General features: G+C 39.7%; 1 protein-coding gene across 2 annotated transcripts; it reads left to right on the top strand.

Annotated features, from left to right (window-relative positions):
• The first annotated feature begins 1,998 nt into the window (after positions 1–1,998).
• si:ch73-62b13.1 (Carbohydrate sulfotransferase 1-like) lies at positions 1,999–8,448 on the top strand. Of its 2 annotated transcripts, XM_037682746.1 has the most exons (3): positions 1,999–2,161; positions 6,265–6,436; positions 7,132–8,448. In XM_037682746.1, exons 1-3 carry the CDS (start codon positions 2,159–2,161, stop codon positions 8,250–8,252), a joined length of 1,296 nt encoding a protein of 431 aa, XP_037538674.1. In that variant the 5' UTR covers positions 1,999–2,158; the 3' UTR covers positions 8,253–8,448. The 2 variants fall into 2 exon arrangements, with proteins under 2 accessions (XP_037538674.1, XP_037538673.1); XM_037682745.1 differs by lacking the exon at positions 1,999–2,161 and having other exon boundaries at positions 6,154–6,436.
• The last annotated feature ends 6,634 nt before the right edge of the window (positions 8,449–15,082 follow it).

Below are 15,082 nucleotides of genomic sequence, written 5' to 3'. Positions count from 1 at the left end.
TCTCTCTCTCTCTCTCTCTCTCTCTCTCTCTCTCTCTCTCTCTCTCTCTTTCTTTCTTTCTCTCTGGGGGGCTGGGGCGAAGCTGCAGATAGAGTGCTTGGTGATGCTTGGCTGATGGTGCCAGCTTCCAGGAGACTGAAGAACATCAGTGATTGCCCTGCAAACCAGTAAACAAATATTTATGGTTAAAGTCATAAAGACCAAACAAAAACAAAAAAATCATAAATTAACAAACGTTTCAAAGTATTTTCCTCGTATCGATGAATGCCAAGGACTACAAATGTTCGTTTACATTCTGAAACAGCAGAAGGGACTGAAAATAAGTCGAACTGTAAACTGATCAAACTGGCAGAAGTTTTGTAAAAGCTGATGCTTTTACCCATCATGTCACAGAACTGGCATCATATCTTTTGAACTTGCCGCCCAAAGTGAAACAGGAAGTGACATCAAAGCGGAACACTTTTAAAATGGGAACTTCCTGGTATTTGTTTATTGAAAAAAAATACAGTAGTCCCTCGCTCCTTCGCGGTTTGTTTATCGCGGTCTCGCTCTATCGCGGTTTTTCCAAATAAGATTGGACATGACACACAATTGGCTGATTGATGGATGAGCCGCACGATCAGCATGGAATTTTTATTTAAAATAAATTATTTTAAATTATTTAGCACCTGTTGCATCTTTGTGTAGCCCACAGCTGCAGATAAGCTTCTTCCTGCAGCTGATCAGCTGTTCTCCATGCAGTGCAGAGAAGTGGGCGTAGCCAAGAGCGCTTGCAGGTGGCTGAGAGGAGCAGCAGCGCTGAAATCATGACATTCTGTGCTCTTTTAGAGTATTTAGAGTTTAGCAACATTGTTTAGAATATTGCAAGAGTGTGAGAATGGTTTAAAAAGCCTTTATATATACTAAAATCAACTACTTCTTACTGCATGTTCTACTATCCCTACTTTGCAGTTTGTCACTTATCGCAGGGCTTCTTCAGGTTACAGATCCCCCGTGATAAATGATTGACTACTACTGTATTATTTGAATGCTGACTCTTCTTCGTCTCTGTCTGACAGTGGCTCAAAATAATCTAAAGAAACATCAGATTCTTCTCTACTGTCTGAGTTGTGAGCCATTGCTCTGTTTACATGCAGGCGTTAACCTTTATCATCACTTCCTGTTACTGCATAGTGGCGACAGCTTAGTGGTTAGGGAGGCTGTGGCTGAGTGGTTAGAGCAGTTGTCCTTCAATGCAAGAGTTGGAGGTTCAAATCCACCAGCAGTCATATGCCAAAGTGTCCCTGGGCAAGACACTGAACCCCTCACTGCCTCCGATGTGTGTCCCATCGGTGTATGAATGTGATAAAGCTCTGATTAGTCTCTTCAGATTGATTTGTTCAATTAGTCTTTGTAGTAGAGTGCTGTATGAATGGGTAGATGAGGACACAGATTGTAGTGTAAAGAGCTTTGAGTATCTTGATAAGATAGAAAGGTGCTATAAAAGTTCAGTCCATTTACCATTTGTACATGCAAATAACTTAACAGCTGTTTATCTCTGCAGCGTGAAATGTTTTTAGCATAACGTTATTAATGCTATCTTTCAAAAAAATATAGTAATGCATTTGTATTTTATTTTAACAATTTCGTTGGCACTTTAAGGGTTCCTTAAACTTCAAACTGCGCCATTTTGATGTAGATCAGGATAAGCTTTTTAAGTTTATTATTGCCACACTTTGCAGGGAGCACCTTTACATTACTGAAGCTCAGCAGTTGGACCGAGTGGCACCTCACAAAGTGGATTACTTTCTCCTTCACTCTTCGGACGCAAGACTTTAAGAAGCGTCTCTGTGGGGCTCAATAAGCATCAAAGCTTAATGCACGAGACTCTTGCACCCAATCTGTTGCCTCAGCTCCTGTTTGTTTTCTGGCGGGGTGTGGGGGAGGGAGGGGGAGATGCTTCCTCTCCCAGCCTCTCCATCGTCTCCATCCGTGGCGCGTCTCCAGCTCTGAATCCACTTTGGCTGTGGACGCGGGTGGAAGCGCTCCTCTCTCTCTCTCTCTCTCTCTCTCTCTCTCTCTCTCTCACTCTCACACACACTCACACACACACAGGTGCACACATGAAGCGAACAGGACTGGACTGACGGGAGAAATATCACATCAGAGAGAGGCGGTGATGGTAAGGCTGTTGTTTTTGTCTGATTCTGGAAAGACGCGACTAAATTCAGACTCTGCAGAGAAAAGAAGAAATTTGGAGAAAACGTTTCATTCACGCAGAGAATAAAAGTGTCAGAGCTGCACGTGAGAGTTGAATTCTTACTTTCTGTGCTAAATCCTATACGAACTTATTTTAAATTAATGTCGCTCACTTGTTTTAACAAACGCAGCAAACAATGTATTTAAAAGGTTTTTAACAACTCATTTTAGACCGGAAGTATTTTATTTATAACCTGACCAGAGCCAATATTTTATTCACAAAACAAATAACAAATAGGATATTCTTGAATTTAGTTTCGCTGCAGTAAATAAAATGCATTTGCAGGTAAAGAAATTAGTTTTAATTTATTTAGTTTTTTTCTCATATTGTGTTATACTACTTTTTGGGGGTTTATTTTATAGATTATAGTTATTGTGTTGTTTGACTTGATTTTGTGCCATTTCAGATGCAACTCTAGCTATTCATTTATTTAATCATGTCTGTTTCAGCCACTAAAACTAATGCTGTAACAAACCTTGGTATAGAAGTATCTCTTGTGCATTTGTCTCCTTTTGCTCAAACCAAAGCTCCTGCGCTCCACATTTGTCTCTGTTTTCAAACAGCGAGCACATCCTGCAGCTAACTTATAAAAAAAAATGCACGTTTTGAACACAGACAAGATAAAATTTAATTTTTCTTCATTTTTCCTTCACGCGTTCTTTTCTCTGTGTGGCTTTCATACGACAAGATTCATCTTCTCTAACACAGGAGGTCCTCTGAGCAGCCAGGGGTCATGTGTGTCTTGTTGCTCTGCTCATGCTTTGTGGGGGAGATGTTGGTTAAAACTAAGGAGCAAAGAAGGGGAGAAAAGTATTGATGGATGGAGAACGGAGCGAGAAAGACCAGCCATTGGTTTTTGCAACTCCTCCCCGGTGTTGCTACTGTTGCTCGCTCCTCTGTGTTCTCCAGGATTGATCACAAGCCTTCGCCAATAAACAGCCTCAACTCTGAAGATGTGTGAACTCTCCGAGGTGCCTTAATAGAAAAATCATTGGCGCTGTCCCCATCCCTCAATAACTCGCTTCCCCAAATCCCTCAGTCCCACCCTCATCACTAACTTCTAACCTCATTTGTTGCTTTTATTTTCCACAGAGGCAATTACCTTCCTCGCATCGACACTCTTGCTGCTGGCTGTGTTATCTCAGCTGCGCCAGTGAATGTGCCCAGTGAATTTACAACTCAAACCTGCTGGTGGAGCATGCGCCACACAGCGTAATCTTTAGCTGATCCTGTCCCCGAGGCTCTCATCCCTTGTAAGAGCTGTTATTTTATGAGGGAGACAAATAAAAAATAAAAAGCTGGGCCCATCTGAAGCTGCAGTCTCCTTCCAGCTGTTGACAGAGTGTCTATTATTTCTGATGCAGGGAGACATAAGACAGGGAGGCAGGAGGACTTGCAAATCAAATTGCTTGAATCTATTGAAGCATCCGTCTTCGTTCTCCAGAGGGCAGAAGGGTGAAGAGCGGAGAGACTCTGAGCCCTGATCATGTCTGGAAAGGAAAACAAAAACCTGCCACTGAGGAATTGTCTGATACGCCTTGGTAAGCCAGCTGTGTAGTACAAGCAGCAGAGGGATACTAAGCTGATATATTTTAAGTTTCTTATATGTTTGTACACTTTGTGCACATTTCTGTATTTTTTTTAACAAACTGTATCTCTGTTCCTGTGAACCAGCCTAAGAAACTTTTTTTTTCCTTGATGAGTTTATTCTCCGCATCTTTTTTTTTATATAGCTGTATTCAAACAGAATGGCTCATGATGTCAGCTTGATTCCCTTTCCCCCTCCTTCACTCACGGAGTAAACGCCTTTCGTTTGGCGCTGTTTGTGATTAATGGAACATCAAAAGCTCAGTGTGATACGTTCCCGAGAATATGAGTCTGCCAGGGACACATAAACATCATTAATGAAGAAGAGGCAGATTGGAGATAGACAGAAAGAGGGTGAGGGAGCAAACAGGAAGGTGGAAATCTATTTATTTGTCAGAGATATGATAAATAATCACCTGCACTTATAATAATGATTAGCTCTGCAAAGCTACTTTGAGGTATGTCCAGGTACCACCACCATCAGTTTTAAGCTTATATGAATTAATGAATAAATGTCAAAACACTTTTTCCCCAACTCCATCTGGGAAATTCATGTCTCCCTTTGCTCTTTCAAGCCCAGTGGCAAAGAACTCAGAAGCACACAAAGGAAACATCTCCACTCAAGACAGCTATATTTATCTGAGCATGTAGCTCTCTACTGGGCTTAGAGGCTTAATTACCCAGAAGAGGGGGAAGAGAAGATGAAATGTAATTATGCAACAGTGTGCAGAGTATCCCGAGTAGTGGCGCCGTGTTTGATAGGAACATCAATGCTATTTCCAGTTGAAGGTCTGACCTTTGCATCGTCCTTTTTGGTAAAAAAGGAGCTCCTCGGGAAACAAATTATGAACTTTTTACTTGTAATATTTAAGCTACTTATGTCAGAAAGGATAAAAATGGCTCTCTGGTTTTTCCTCTTGTACTTTGTAGATAAAAGTGTCTCGGGGTGCTCCTTTTTAATGTGTGGGCCTATTTAAGAAGCTGTTTAACCATTGGTGGATTTTTCTAAAACTTAAATTACCACTCAGCTTAGCATCAGGAAGTTTTTCCAGTGTGTATTTCTGCAGCCTGCTAATGCTTATAGACTGTTTCATATTTAATGCACAGATTTTCTGCTCTCATTAAAAAAGTGTAGCAGATGCAGTGTGCTGGATGACTGCTGACATTTGCTGAAGAAGCTGAAATGTTAAAGTTGTTCAAGTTAAAACAAGCAGAAGACAAAAGGAGCAAAACACTAGCTAAAAGATAAATGAAGCAAAAAAGGCTAGCTAAGAGCCAAGAATAATTAAACACTATCTGAAAACTCAGAGCATTAAAATGTTAACAAGACGCTAAATGTGACAAATTCCAAACTAAAAGCTCAAAGTAACTAAATGTTAGCTAAAAGCTAAAAGTAGCAAAATGCTAACTTAAAATGAAAAGCATCATAATGCTGTCTAAATGCTAAAAGTAACAACAAGCAGGTTAACCAATGTAGTATCAAAAAGCTATCCAAAAGGTAAAAGTAGAAGAATGGTATAAAAGTAGTTAAATGTTAGCTAAACGCTAAAAGTAGCAAAATGCTAACTTAAAATGAAAAGTATCAAAATGCGGTCTAAATGCTAAAAATAACAACAAGCAGGGTAACCACTAAAAGCATCAAAAAGCTATCCAAAAGGTAAAAGTAGAAGAATAGTAGCTGAAAGCTAAAGGTAGCTAAATAAGACAAAAACAGATTCTGAAGCGGAATTCACACAGAAAACGATGAATGAATGAGCCGAATATTTTTGATATATGTTCAAATTCAAGGTTTCTATTGTCATTCACATCACATGTGGCACATGAGGTGGAACGAAATTGTGTACCCAAGGTTCCAGTTACACCCAAAATTAGCAAAAATATAAAGCATAAAAAGAAACAGTATATAAGGATCTAAGATATACACTAAATGAACACTAAACAATACGCTAAAAGATATTTGATATACACTAAACACTAATAATGTAAAATAATACAGTATATTAAACAGCAACCTGCACATGAGTCTGTATTGAGCAGATGAGTATGAATACAGCAGTTTAAAGGCAAAAGATCAGCAGCATGGATAATCAGCAGCACACGTAAGATAAGATATGAATGGCTAAAATAGCACAAAGTATACAAAAGTAGTTAGACAGCAATAATTATACAGAAAAATAAAACAATGGGGGGGGGGGGGGAAATCAGTATTCACACTATTATGTGTTGAACCTAATTGGGTGTTCATTCTGGACTTGCAAGGATAATCTGTTAAACATAATGGTTAAACATAACCTTCTATTGAAGTCTCTTGAGCAATGAAAGACTATCAGTAAAATCCTGCAGGCATATGGAAGCTGCACATGCATGAACCTGTAAAAAAATCTATCCAAATGAAATCTCATTTAGTGTGTCTTTCTGTGCCTTCCTGGTGGTGTCAGCGTGAAGGATGTAGAGCCAGAGGTGGGGGCAGGATGGAGTGCTCCTGGAAGACGGTTCTGCTGCTCGTGTGTGCGTCTTTAGGGGTCCAATACACGGCCATCCGAACCCTGAGGGACTCGCTGTCTGGACCCTGTCGGGGGGCTTACAGGTGCCGGAGCAGACACCATGGAGGTACAAGCTCGCAGCAAATTAAGATTGCCCCAGATTTCAAAACCTTAATTGTCTTGTCGTCAATAAAAGGGCAAAAGGAGACATTTAGGACAGAAAGGATGAGGCTTCATCATCACTGCTGTTCCTGATGCAAAAGTTAGAGAGAGGAAGCAGGTTGTTAAATAAGGGAATTCCCTGTAAGTGGATTGGATAGAGAAGTGAAATATGCGTGATTTGTTTGGCAATTATCCTCCAATTTATCTGCTTTAATACCCTCTCATAGCACAGATGTAACTTGCCAGCGATGAGCTCCCGTGTACCAAAAGAAAAAAACACATCCCCTTTGCAATCAACTCTTCATCAGCAGTAATTACACATTAGCTATTTGCTCTATATTTAGAGATCCGCCATTTCATAATTCCCCTCTGAAAGCACCGGCAGACAAGCAACTTATCATGCATATTTACCCTCTGAATTATTTAAACTTTATTGGCTTTACGCTGTAGTTTGCAGGGTTATATATTACCATAGTTCACTTTTATGAGCTAAAGTTATTCTTCTGGAATGAGAGAAATAGATCTTATTTTCCTCAGAGCTTGAAATGATTATAACCTCATATTGTGGAATAGGTTTTATTTAAGGCTGTCACTTTTGTGAGGAAATTAAAAGTATGATGGTAATTCTGAAAGAAGATCTGCTCTTTTTTTATTCTTTAGACTCCAGATGGACAGCTTTGTGTGATGACAGCTGGATGCCCATTGAGTTTCCGCAAAAGCACATACTGCTGTTTTCCACCACACGCAGCGGCTCCTCCTTCACCGGGCAGCTCCTCAACCAGCATCCTGGGATCTTCTACGTGTTTGAGCCTCTCTACCACGTCCAGCAGGCCTTCACTAACTCCAGCAGCAGGCTGCGTCGCACCTTGGACCGCCGAGCCCTGCTGGGAGCGTACAGAGACCTCCTATTGAACCTTTACACTTGTGAGCTTCACTTCATGGAGAATTATATCCACCCTGAGCCTCAGGACCACATCACAAGCTCTTTGTTCAGACGGAGCTCCAGCCACGCCCTCTGCTCTCCACCTGTGTGTTTGGAAGGGGTGGATGCAGCTGATCAACCCGATGAAAGCTGGTGTCCGAAAAAGTGTGGGGCTTTGAATCTTACTTTAGCCTCTATGTCATGTCTGTCCAGGGGACATGTAGCCATAAAGACTGTGCGGATTCCTGAAGTTGGGGACCTGCGCACTTTGACCGAAGATCCTCGCCTGGACCTGAAGATCATCCACCTGGTGAGAGACCCCAGAGCTATACTGGCTTCACGCATCATGGCATTCTCTGAACAGTTTCGCGCCTGGAAAATATGGAACGTGACTGGACGGCAGCCACGATACGTGGACCTGTCGCAGATCACGAGCACCTGTAAGGACATGGCCGCCTCGGTCGAAACAGGCCTGCAGAGACTAGCGTGGCTGAGGGGACGCTACCTGCTGGTGCGATACGAGGACTTGGCCCTCAGCCCAGAGACCCGAGCCACTGAGATCTACAGGTTTGTTGGGCTGGAGATGGAGGACAGGGTGAGGATGTGGATTGGGAGAAACACCAACAGTAATGTGTCAAATCCATCTGAGTGGAATTACAAATACTCCACCACCAGAGACTCCAGAGTCACAGCAGAGAGCTGGAGGCTTCGCCTGAGCTTTGACATCGTAAGAACAATTCAGAATCTTTGTAACGACACTCTGGCTCTGCTGGGATACAGGCAGGTTCATTCTGCTGCCGAGCTCAGAAACTTGTCACACAGTTTGGTGGAACACAGGACATTTCAGCCTATCACTTGATGTCAGTGTTCAAAATGTTATTTATTCCTCTTTATGCTGAAGTTCCAGTCTGTTGAGATGCTGATGTATGTCATGTCATCAGTGTTAAAAGTGCCAGATTAAAAAAACAAAACAACTTGGGCTTAAAGCAGTTGAAGTCTGGTCCAGTGCAACTTCAGGATTTTATGTAAAACGTTTTGACCAGTATTAAAACAACAGCAACATTAGTTTTTATTCTTTAATCACAAAACAATTAACAGTACAGAAATCTGGATTATTGTGGCCAGGATTTTATTGTTAGATGATTTATTTAACCTTCAATTATTGTCCATTTTCAAATGGGATCAAAACGCTTTAGAAATTGAGGAAGTCTCTCTAGATCTAATAATCAATAATCGAGCAGAATCATCTTCCCCAGGCAGTGCTGGTTTAAGCCTCCATGGGGCCCTAAGCGAAATTTGGTTTGGGGCCCTCTATTCCTGCTAATAATGTGGATTACTGCAATCAACAGTCAGATGATCAGATCATTCACCGACCTAACATAAACTCATTGCAACTCTGACAGCCCTGACATTATCTTATATGTATATATCAACTAATGGAACTAAAAGTAACAACAACAAAAAAGCTGTATGCAATGTATTTTACAGCAAAAGTGTCATCTGGTTTATTATCTTTGGTTCTGCAACAGTAATGTTCAAAATAATTTGTAGTGCAAGATCAACACCAAACAGATAAAATAACTTAGATGCATATAAATAAATTAAATTGTGCAAAAACAGAAAAAATAAAAGATCAAGGATATAATCAAATAATGTAAATGAACATTTACTCGAAACCACGTAAAATGGTTTAAAAAAAAATAAAGTTGAATAATTAGTTCTTAAAACTATGTAAATGTATGCAACAATTTGCAAAAGCTGAATTTAAAATATTAAATAGAATCATATAGAAATCATTATACAAAAAAGAAAAATCAATTCCATTTAAGGGGGCCCCTAGTGGCCCCAGGGCCCTAAGGAACCTTTTATTAGTTTGCTTATGCCTTGGGCCAGCCCTGTCCCCAGGACCCCAGTGGTGTGGACCCCAGGAAAAGTAGCCATTGTTACAGCAATGGTTAATGGGGATCCAAATAAATAAATAAACACAAAATAAATCTTCCCAGTTCCTTCTAGATGTAAAGTTTTTTTTATTTGTAGACCTGCTGATCTAAAAGAGCGTTTCCTGCACATTCTTTCATCATTGCTTGTTTTATTAAAGTGTAAATGCATTAGAAAATAAAACATATTGAGCACAGAAAACATTTCCCTAATGCAAAACATAATAAGATCATTTTGAAATTATAATTTGTGATTTTACTGCAGGTTTAGGATAAAGTGAAAACTGTTATTTTAGCTTAGCTTTGATGCATTCTTTATAGGGGATTATAACATTTGGAAATCATTCTTATTACGTATTGACGCCAAAAAAAAAAAAAAAAATGACATTAAGATTTTTTTTACACCGAAGAAGGATTTTCTGAGTTCCAAGATTAAAAAAAATCATCTGTAACATTTTCTAAAGTGGTATTTCTGACTTTAAAAGGCAATCCAATGTGGCTGACTTGCACATAAAAAGTCATAAAAGATCCCTTTCTTAACCTTTTTTTTTTTTGTTTTTACTCTTTGCAGTATGCATCTCAGTTGCATATTGTAGTACTTTTACACCACTAGTAGTAATCATGTTACTATGTTTGATTGCACAGAGAAAAAACGAGTGTTATCAGCTTGTACTGCTAATAGGAGTTAGCTTGATAACTGAGCGTTATTGAATCCTGAAGATTTTTAAAGCTGCAGCTAGAACTTGGTCAAAGTCATGTCTGATGTTGATTTTAGGTCCAAATTCTGACAGTCAAGGTGAAAGAAATGCAACATACTGTATGGCCCCATCCACACTACTCTAACTAAATGTTGAAACTTTAGGTTGAGCTTGCACCTCCTTTTACATACAAACCAATATTTTTGTGAGAAAAACAGTTTTTTCTAAAAGACGCTTTCCAAAGTAGATTTTTTTTAATTGGTTTGTTGTATAGGTGTAGACACAGGCTTTGCAGAAATTATGGCAAGCAGCCAGTTATGCTATAACTGTTCTCACAAACAAATATGGAGCTGTTTTTACTGTTTTTATCTACATCTCTCTCTCTCTTCATCCCAATCTTGTGCTGAATAACTGAAAAGAAACTATAAAGTTTTTGGGATAAATTTTATAGCCGAAGCGTGTTCTTTCTCTGTGTTTAAGCAATGTGGCATGAGTATTTCAGCGTTTTCTTAAAGTGTGAGTGGAGAAAAAACTATAAATGGAGGAAAAAAAATGTCTGTTCAATAAATACCTGGAGTGTAGATGAGGCTTTTTACCCGTGTCATGGGGACAAATACTTTGTGAAAACATGCAAACTGCATTTTCTCTGGATTTCCTGTGAACATTAACTGTCCCAAGTTGAATATCTGGTGCTGAGTCAGGATGCAAATGCAGCAGCAACTCTTCCAGAGCATCCATGCTGTTGCATGCTGGTGAGAGATACCTCATATTTTTTTAATGATGGTTGGTATGTTGCTTTCCACTTGATATGTTCACTTCCATGTTGGAGCTATGTGAGCACAAGGAGCCTTATCTGTTAAACATGCTGTAAGGAAAACAGTGATTTCCACTTTTTTCCCTGTTCCTTCATATTTTTAGCTGTAAGAGAGCATCTGAAGCAGAAAAATCCCCTTCTGACAAGTGTTGTATGTTTGTGAGCTATTTCAGAAAATGTTTGTACGTTTACTCGTTTTTCCGTCATTTCCAAATTTCATAATGTGATCAAAGCTTTGAAGAAAGGTTTTTTTTTTTTAATGTACAGCTTTTTTGAATATTGCCTACATTTGAAGTGTCTCACAAGGATTTTTTTTAATTCAGGCAGATCTATTTAGCACACAAATAGCATTCATAACAACTACAAATAGGAATCAATTATTATATTATTTACTTACTGTATACAAATGTATTAGCTCATACACATCCTGGTGCAATGCTCTCTGCTGCCGTATGTCCAGCTCTTGATCCCAGAGGCCTTTGTTTTTTTTTTTGTTGGTTTTTTTTTTTGGAAGCTGTTGATTCAAAGTGCTGGTTTTGATCCACTGACCTGGAAACCTTCCTGGAGCTCAACACCACTCACAAGTCTTAATGGAGTGAGTTTTGATGAGACTGAATTGTTGATTCTTCTTTTTGTTTTTTATTTAGCTTTTACATGGTTCTCGTTTGCAGAAGGATAAAAACATATGATGATACTAAAGTTAAAGTGATTTATTGCAAAGAAAAGAAGGGAAAAGAATGAACTTTAGCTAAATTATAGTGCTTAATTTTGAAGCATTGGAAGTTATGAAAATGGCAAATGCTGTAGAGTTTTTCTACAGTACACAGAACTTTGTTTGCAGGATTTTTATTTATTTTTTAATCTGCAGCATCTTTGTTGTATAAAACAAGCGTTGCTGCTTATAAAAAGTGTGCAAATATGTGGTGGACATATTTAATCCTTGTTTTTTCCAACACAATGACCTTGGTGACTTTTTAACACTTTTTAAAATAAACTTCCACATGTGGAAATTACCAGTTTGATGTGTTTAATTTAGTTTTATAAGAAAACCAGACAATTATTTAACTTCAAAGCTGAAAACAGAGAATGAAGCAAGCAAGTCAGTATCTTTTGTTTAAATTGTCTTCTGGCCTCATTCCTCTGATGCATCTTTAGTAACTTCTGTTTTTGATGCAAGAAAACGTTCATTTTTCTTTGAACCTCCCAGGGAGGATATCAGTATCAGTCAGCCTCGGTCTGCTGTGCGGTACGGCCAGAGATTAGACAGCTATATGTTCTGTGAGTCTAAACAGAAAAAAAGGATGTGTGCCGTCTCCAAGCACCAGCCTATTCTTTTAATGTGGAGCTGCTGTCTCAAGATAAACACTGTTTGTAAGGAAACTCATTGCATGAACTGTAGACAAACCACTGACTGACTGTGATTTTCTCGTCCTTTGAATGCGAACATTGCATTTAAAAGGCAGCGTTCACATTCCTACGGAGGCTGCAATTCTCTCCTGCTGGTAGCTGTGAGCTTTCTTGCTTATGATGCTGATGAAAGCCACAACAGAATGATAGAAAGTATGCAATTTCACTACAAGAGTCACGCTGCCTGGTAAGTACTATTAGATCTGAGGTGAAATTGTCCCTTTAATAATGTATTTTTAGACACCCAGTCCTTCTCATCTTTCCTGTGGCTTCTCTTTAGATGCTGACACCAGGGATATCTGAGCACAAAGAATTGATCTACAGATTCAGCTGAGGGGAAACAGGATTTAAGATGCATTGAGAAAAGACCAGCCGCCTTTCTTTGAACTTAATCTGCTGGGCTACACAAACTGGCCATAAAGCAAAGCTTTATGACACCCGAGGAGATGTGCTTCATCGGTTTTTCCATCCCCACCCTGACACACAAAGCTGCAAGTAGCCTGAGTCAGCTGTCAGCTAATTACCCGCTTCTCCTGCACTCAATACAGGCAACGCCTTTCTGTCTTCTTGAGTGCTCTGATAAATTCAGGTCTTATCATTGCTGGAAACAAATATGAGGTAGATGCTCGGAAAATGCAAAAAAGCATTCCATTCATCAGTGGTTCCCATCCTCACGGAGCTGTCAGACAGGAAGAATGGGGCCAATTTTTGTTTCTAGAAGCGACAGATGCATATACCTTTCATATTTTGTTGACCCAGAATCATGTCATCTTAAACAAAACAAGAGAGTCTCAACAACCGATAGAGACAGTGATGAACACAAGCTTTAAGAACAGCTCGTTTTACTCAGTAATCGCCTCCTAAACTTGACCAAATCATTGGGAAGTCTAATTAAAAGGTACTCATTGCAAACTAGAACATTAAACATAAAAGGTTTACCCTGATCTAAATCAAATGTTGCCATTTGAATGAGTTTACTCCAGTATTTTTTATGATATATCAACATGAAGTTCTGATGTTGTGGAAAATAACAAACACTGAAAACACGTGAAATAAACATTCTAATCAAGAATGTTCTTGTAATGATTTTTATTTCAAAGCTTCGAGGACAGATAGTCAAACAGAGAGAACAAAGGACTGACTGAAGTTGAGTGTGTTGAGTGAATGTGTCTCTGGATATTTAAATAAACTGTGTGTGAGTGTGTAAGTGAATCTGCTTTGTGCAAAACAGACATTTGTCTGCAGAAAAAGCTCTGATGGCTGCAAGAATTTAACAAGTCTGCACTGTTGGTCCTGTGCATGAACTTAAACCTAAACAAATATTAGCAGGTTATAAAGAGATAACACACATAAATTCCACTGCACTGAAATGCTGGTATGCATTTAATGTAAACAAATCATTTGACTGAACCGGACCAGAACTACTTCCAGCCTCATCGGTCAATCTGAGTGCTGTTTGCCGGCCCAGGGAGCCTCTCGAGCGGGGAGGTGTTGCTCGGAAGACTAGTGTCTTCTCCGGAGCGCAGACTTTTTTCATAGGATTTCTCTGGATTATTTAGACTCTATCTGGATCATTGTGTGGTTTTGTGCTGGCTCTCCAAAGGTCCGGCTCTCTCTAAAAGCATCTTGGTGCTCAAAAGCTGCAAAGAGCCGATCAGAACCCGACCAGAACCAAGGCTGGTGAGTACCCATATAAAATTTTGCAGTAGCTACTGTACACTATCGTACATTTGTTGTTAAAATGACGTAGGTTTAAGATAATTTTGTTCTGGCATCAATGAATGGAATTGTGCTGAATTTTGAAGTCTATCAAGATCCAAAGTTTCAGAACTCACAAGTCCAAGGCTCTGATGGATAGGGTGTAGGAGCCTTGGTGATCAAACGTCTGTCTGAAAATTTGCCTGCAGGTACAAAGTGTATTGTGATCGGTTCTTCTTGACCATACCAGCTGTGGATCATGTGCTGAAGAAGCAGGTGTACCTGACTAGCACAGTGATAGGGTTGACCTGTCAGACAGAATGATAAGCTACTACAGAATGTCCGCACAAAGAAATGGACAATTTGCGTGCTGATGCACATCACTGATCTTGCTCTTGTCAACAGCTGGCTGCTGTATTGCCAATATTACCAGGAAAATGGTACCCCCAAAAAGGCTATCATGAAGTGTCTCGAGTTTTGCATCGTAGTGGCCCAGGTATTCCTCAACAAGCATGATGTTCTTAACATATATGCTCATGTTGAAGATGCAGAGGGAGAGAATTTACACCCTCCAAAGTCAGGGAAAAGATTTCAGGTCATCCCGGTCCCACAAGTCTCTGTCTGCAAATGTTCTGCTGCTCATCTCCCAGAGATGGCTGACGTAAAAAATCGGATGTGTTGCAGAACGCAGGGCTGCCCTGGGAAATCCTGTGTGAGATGCAGTGAACGCAACTGCTTTGCAGCATTTTACAAAGGTCTGTAGGGCAGTCCTGGAAGGGCAGACTGTTTTCTGCAGATGTGTTTTGCACTGAAATGTTTGAAAAGCCACATTTAGGGCTTGAAGTATGCATTTGTTTGCACTTTTGAAAGTTTCTCAAAGGGCTGTAGGGTTGTTCTAGAAGGGCTTGTTACATAGGTTTTCTGCTACTTGTGCATTTGGTTAGCCATGCTAGTTGCCTGAAATACACCCTTTTTTACTCCTTTCTTTTATGCCCTAATGTTTGCAGTCTGAAATAAATTGGTTTTATAAGTTTTCATCGAATCATATCTTCATTGTGTCCTTCATGAAGATGGACCCAGTGTTCTCATATGAGAGACCAATGATATTTTTAGAGAACTGCTTATCATATAAAGC

Source organism: Nematolebias whitei, chromosome 10 (assembly GCF_014905685.2).
Source record: "Nematolebias whitei isolate Nwh7 chromosome 10, NemWhi1, whole genome shotgun sequence".
NCBI classification, from domain to species: Eukaryota; Metazoa; Chordata; class Actinopteri; order Cyprinodontiformes; family Rivulidae; genus Nematolebias; species Nematolebias whitei.
The sequence above is the reverse complement of the archived record's forward strand: the minus strand, read 5'-3'. Positions and strand labels throughout refer to the sequence as shown.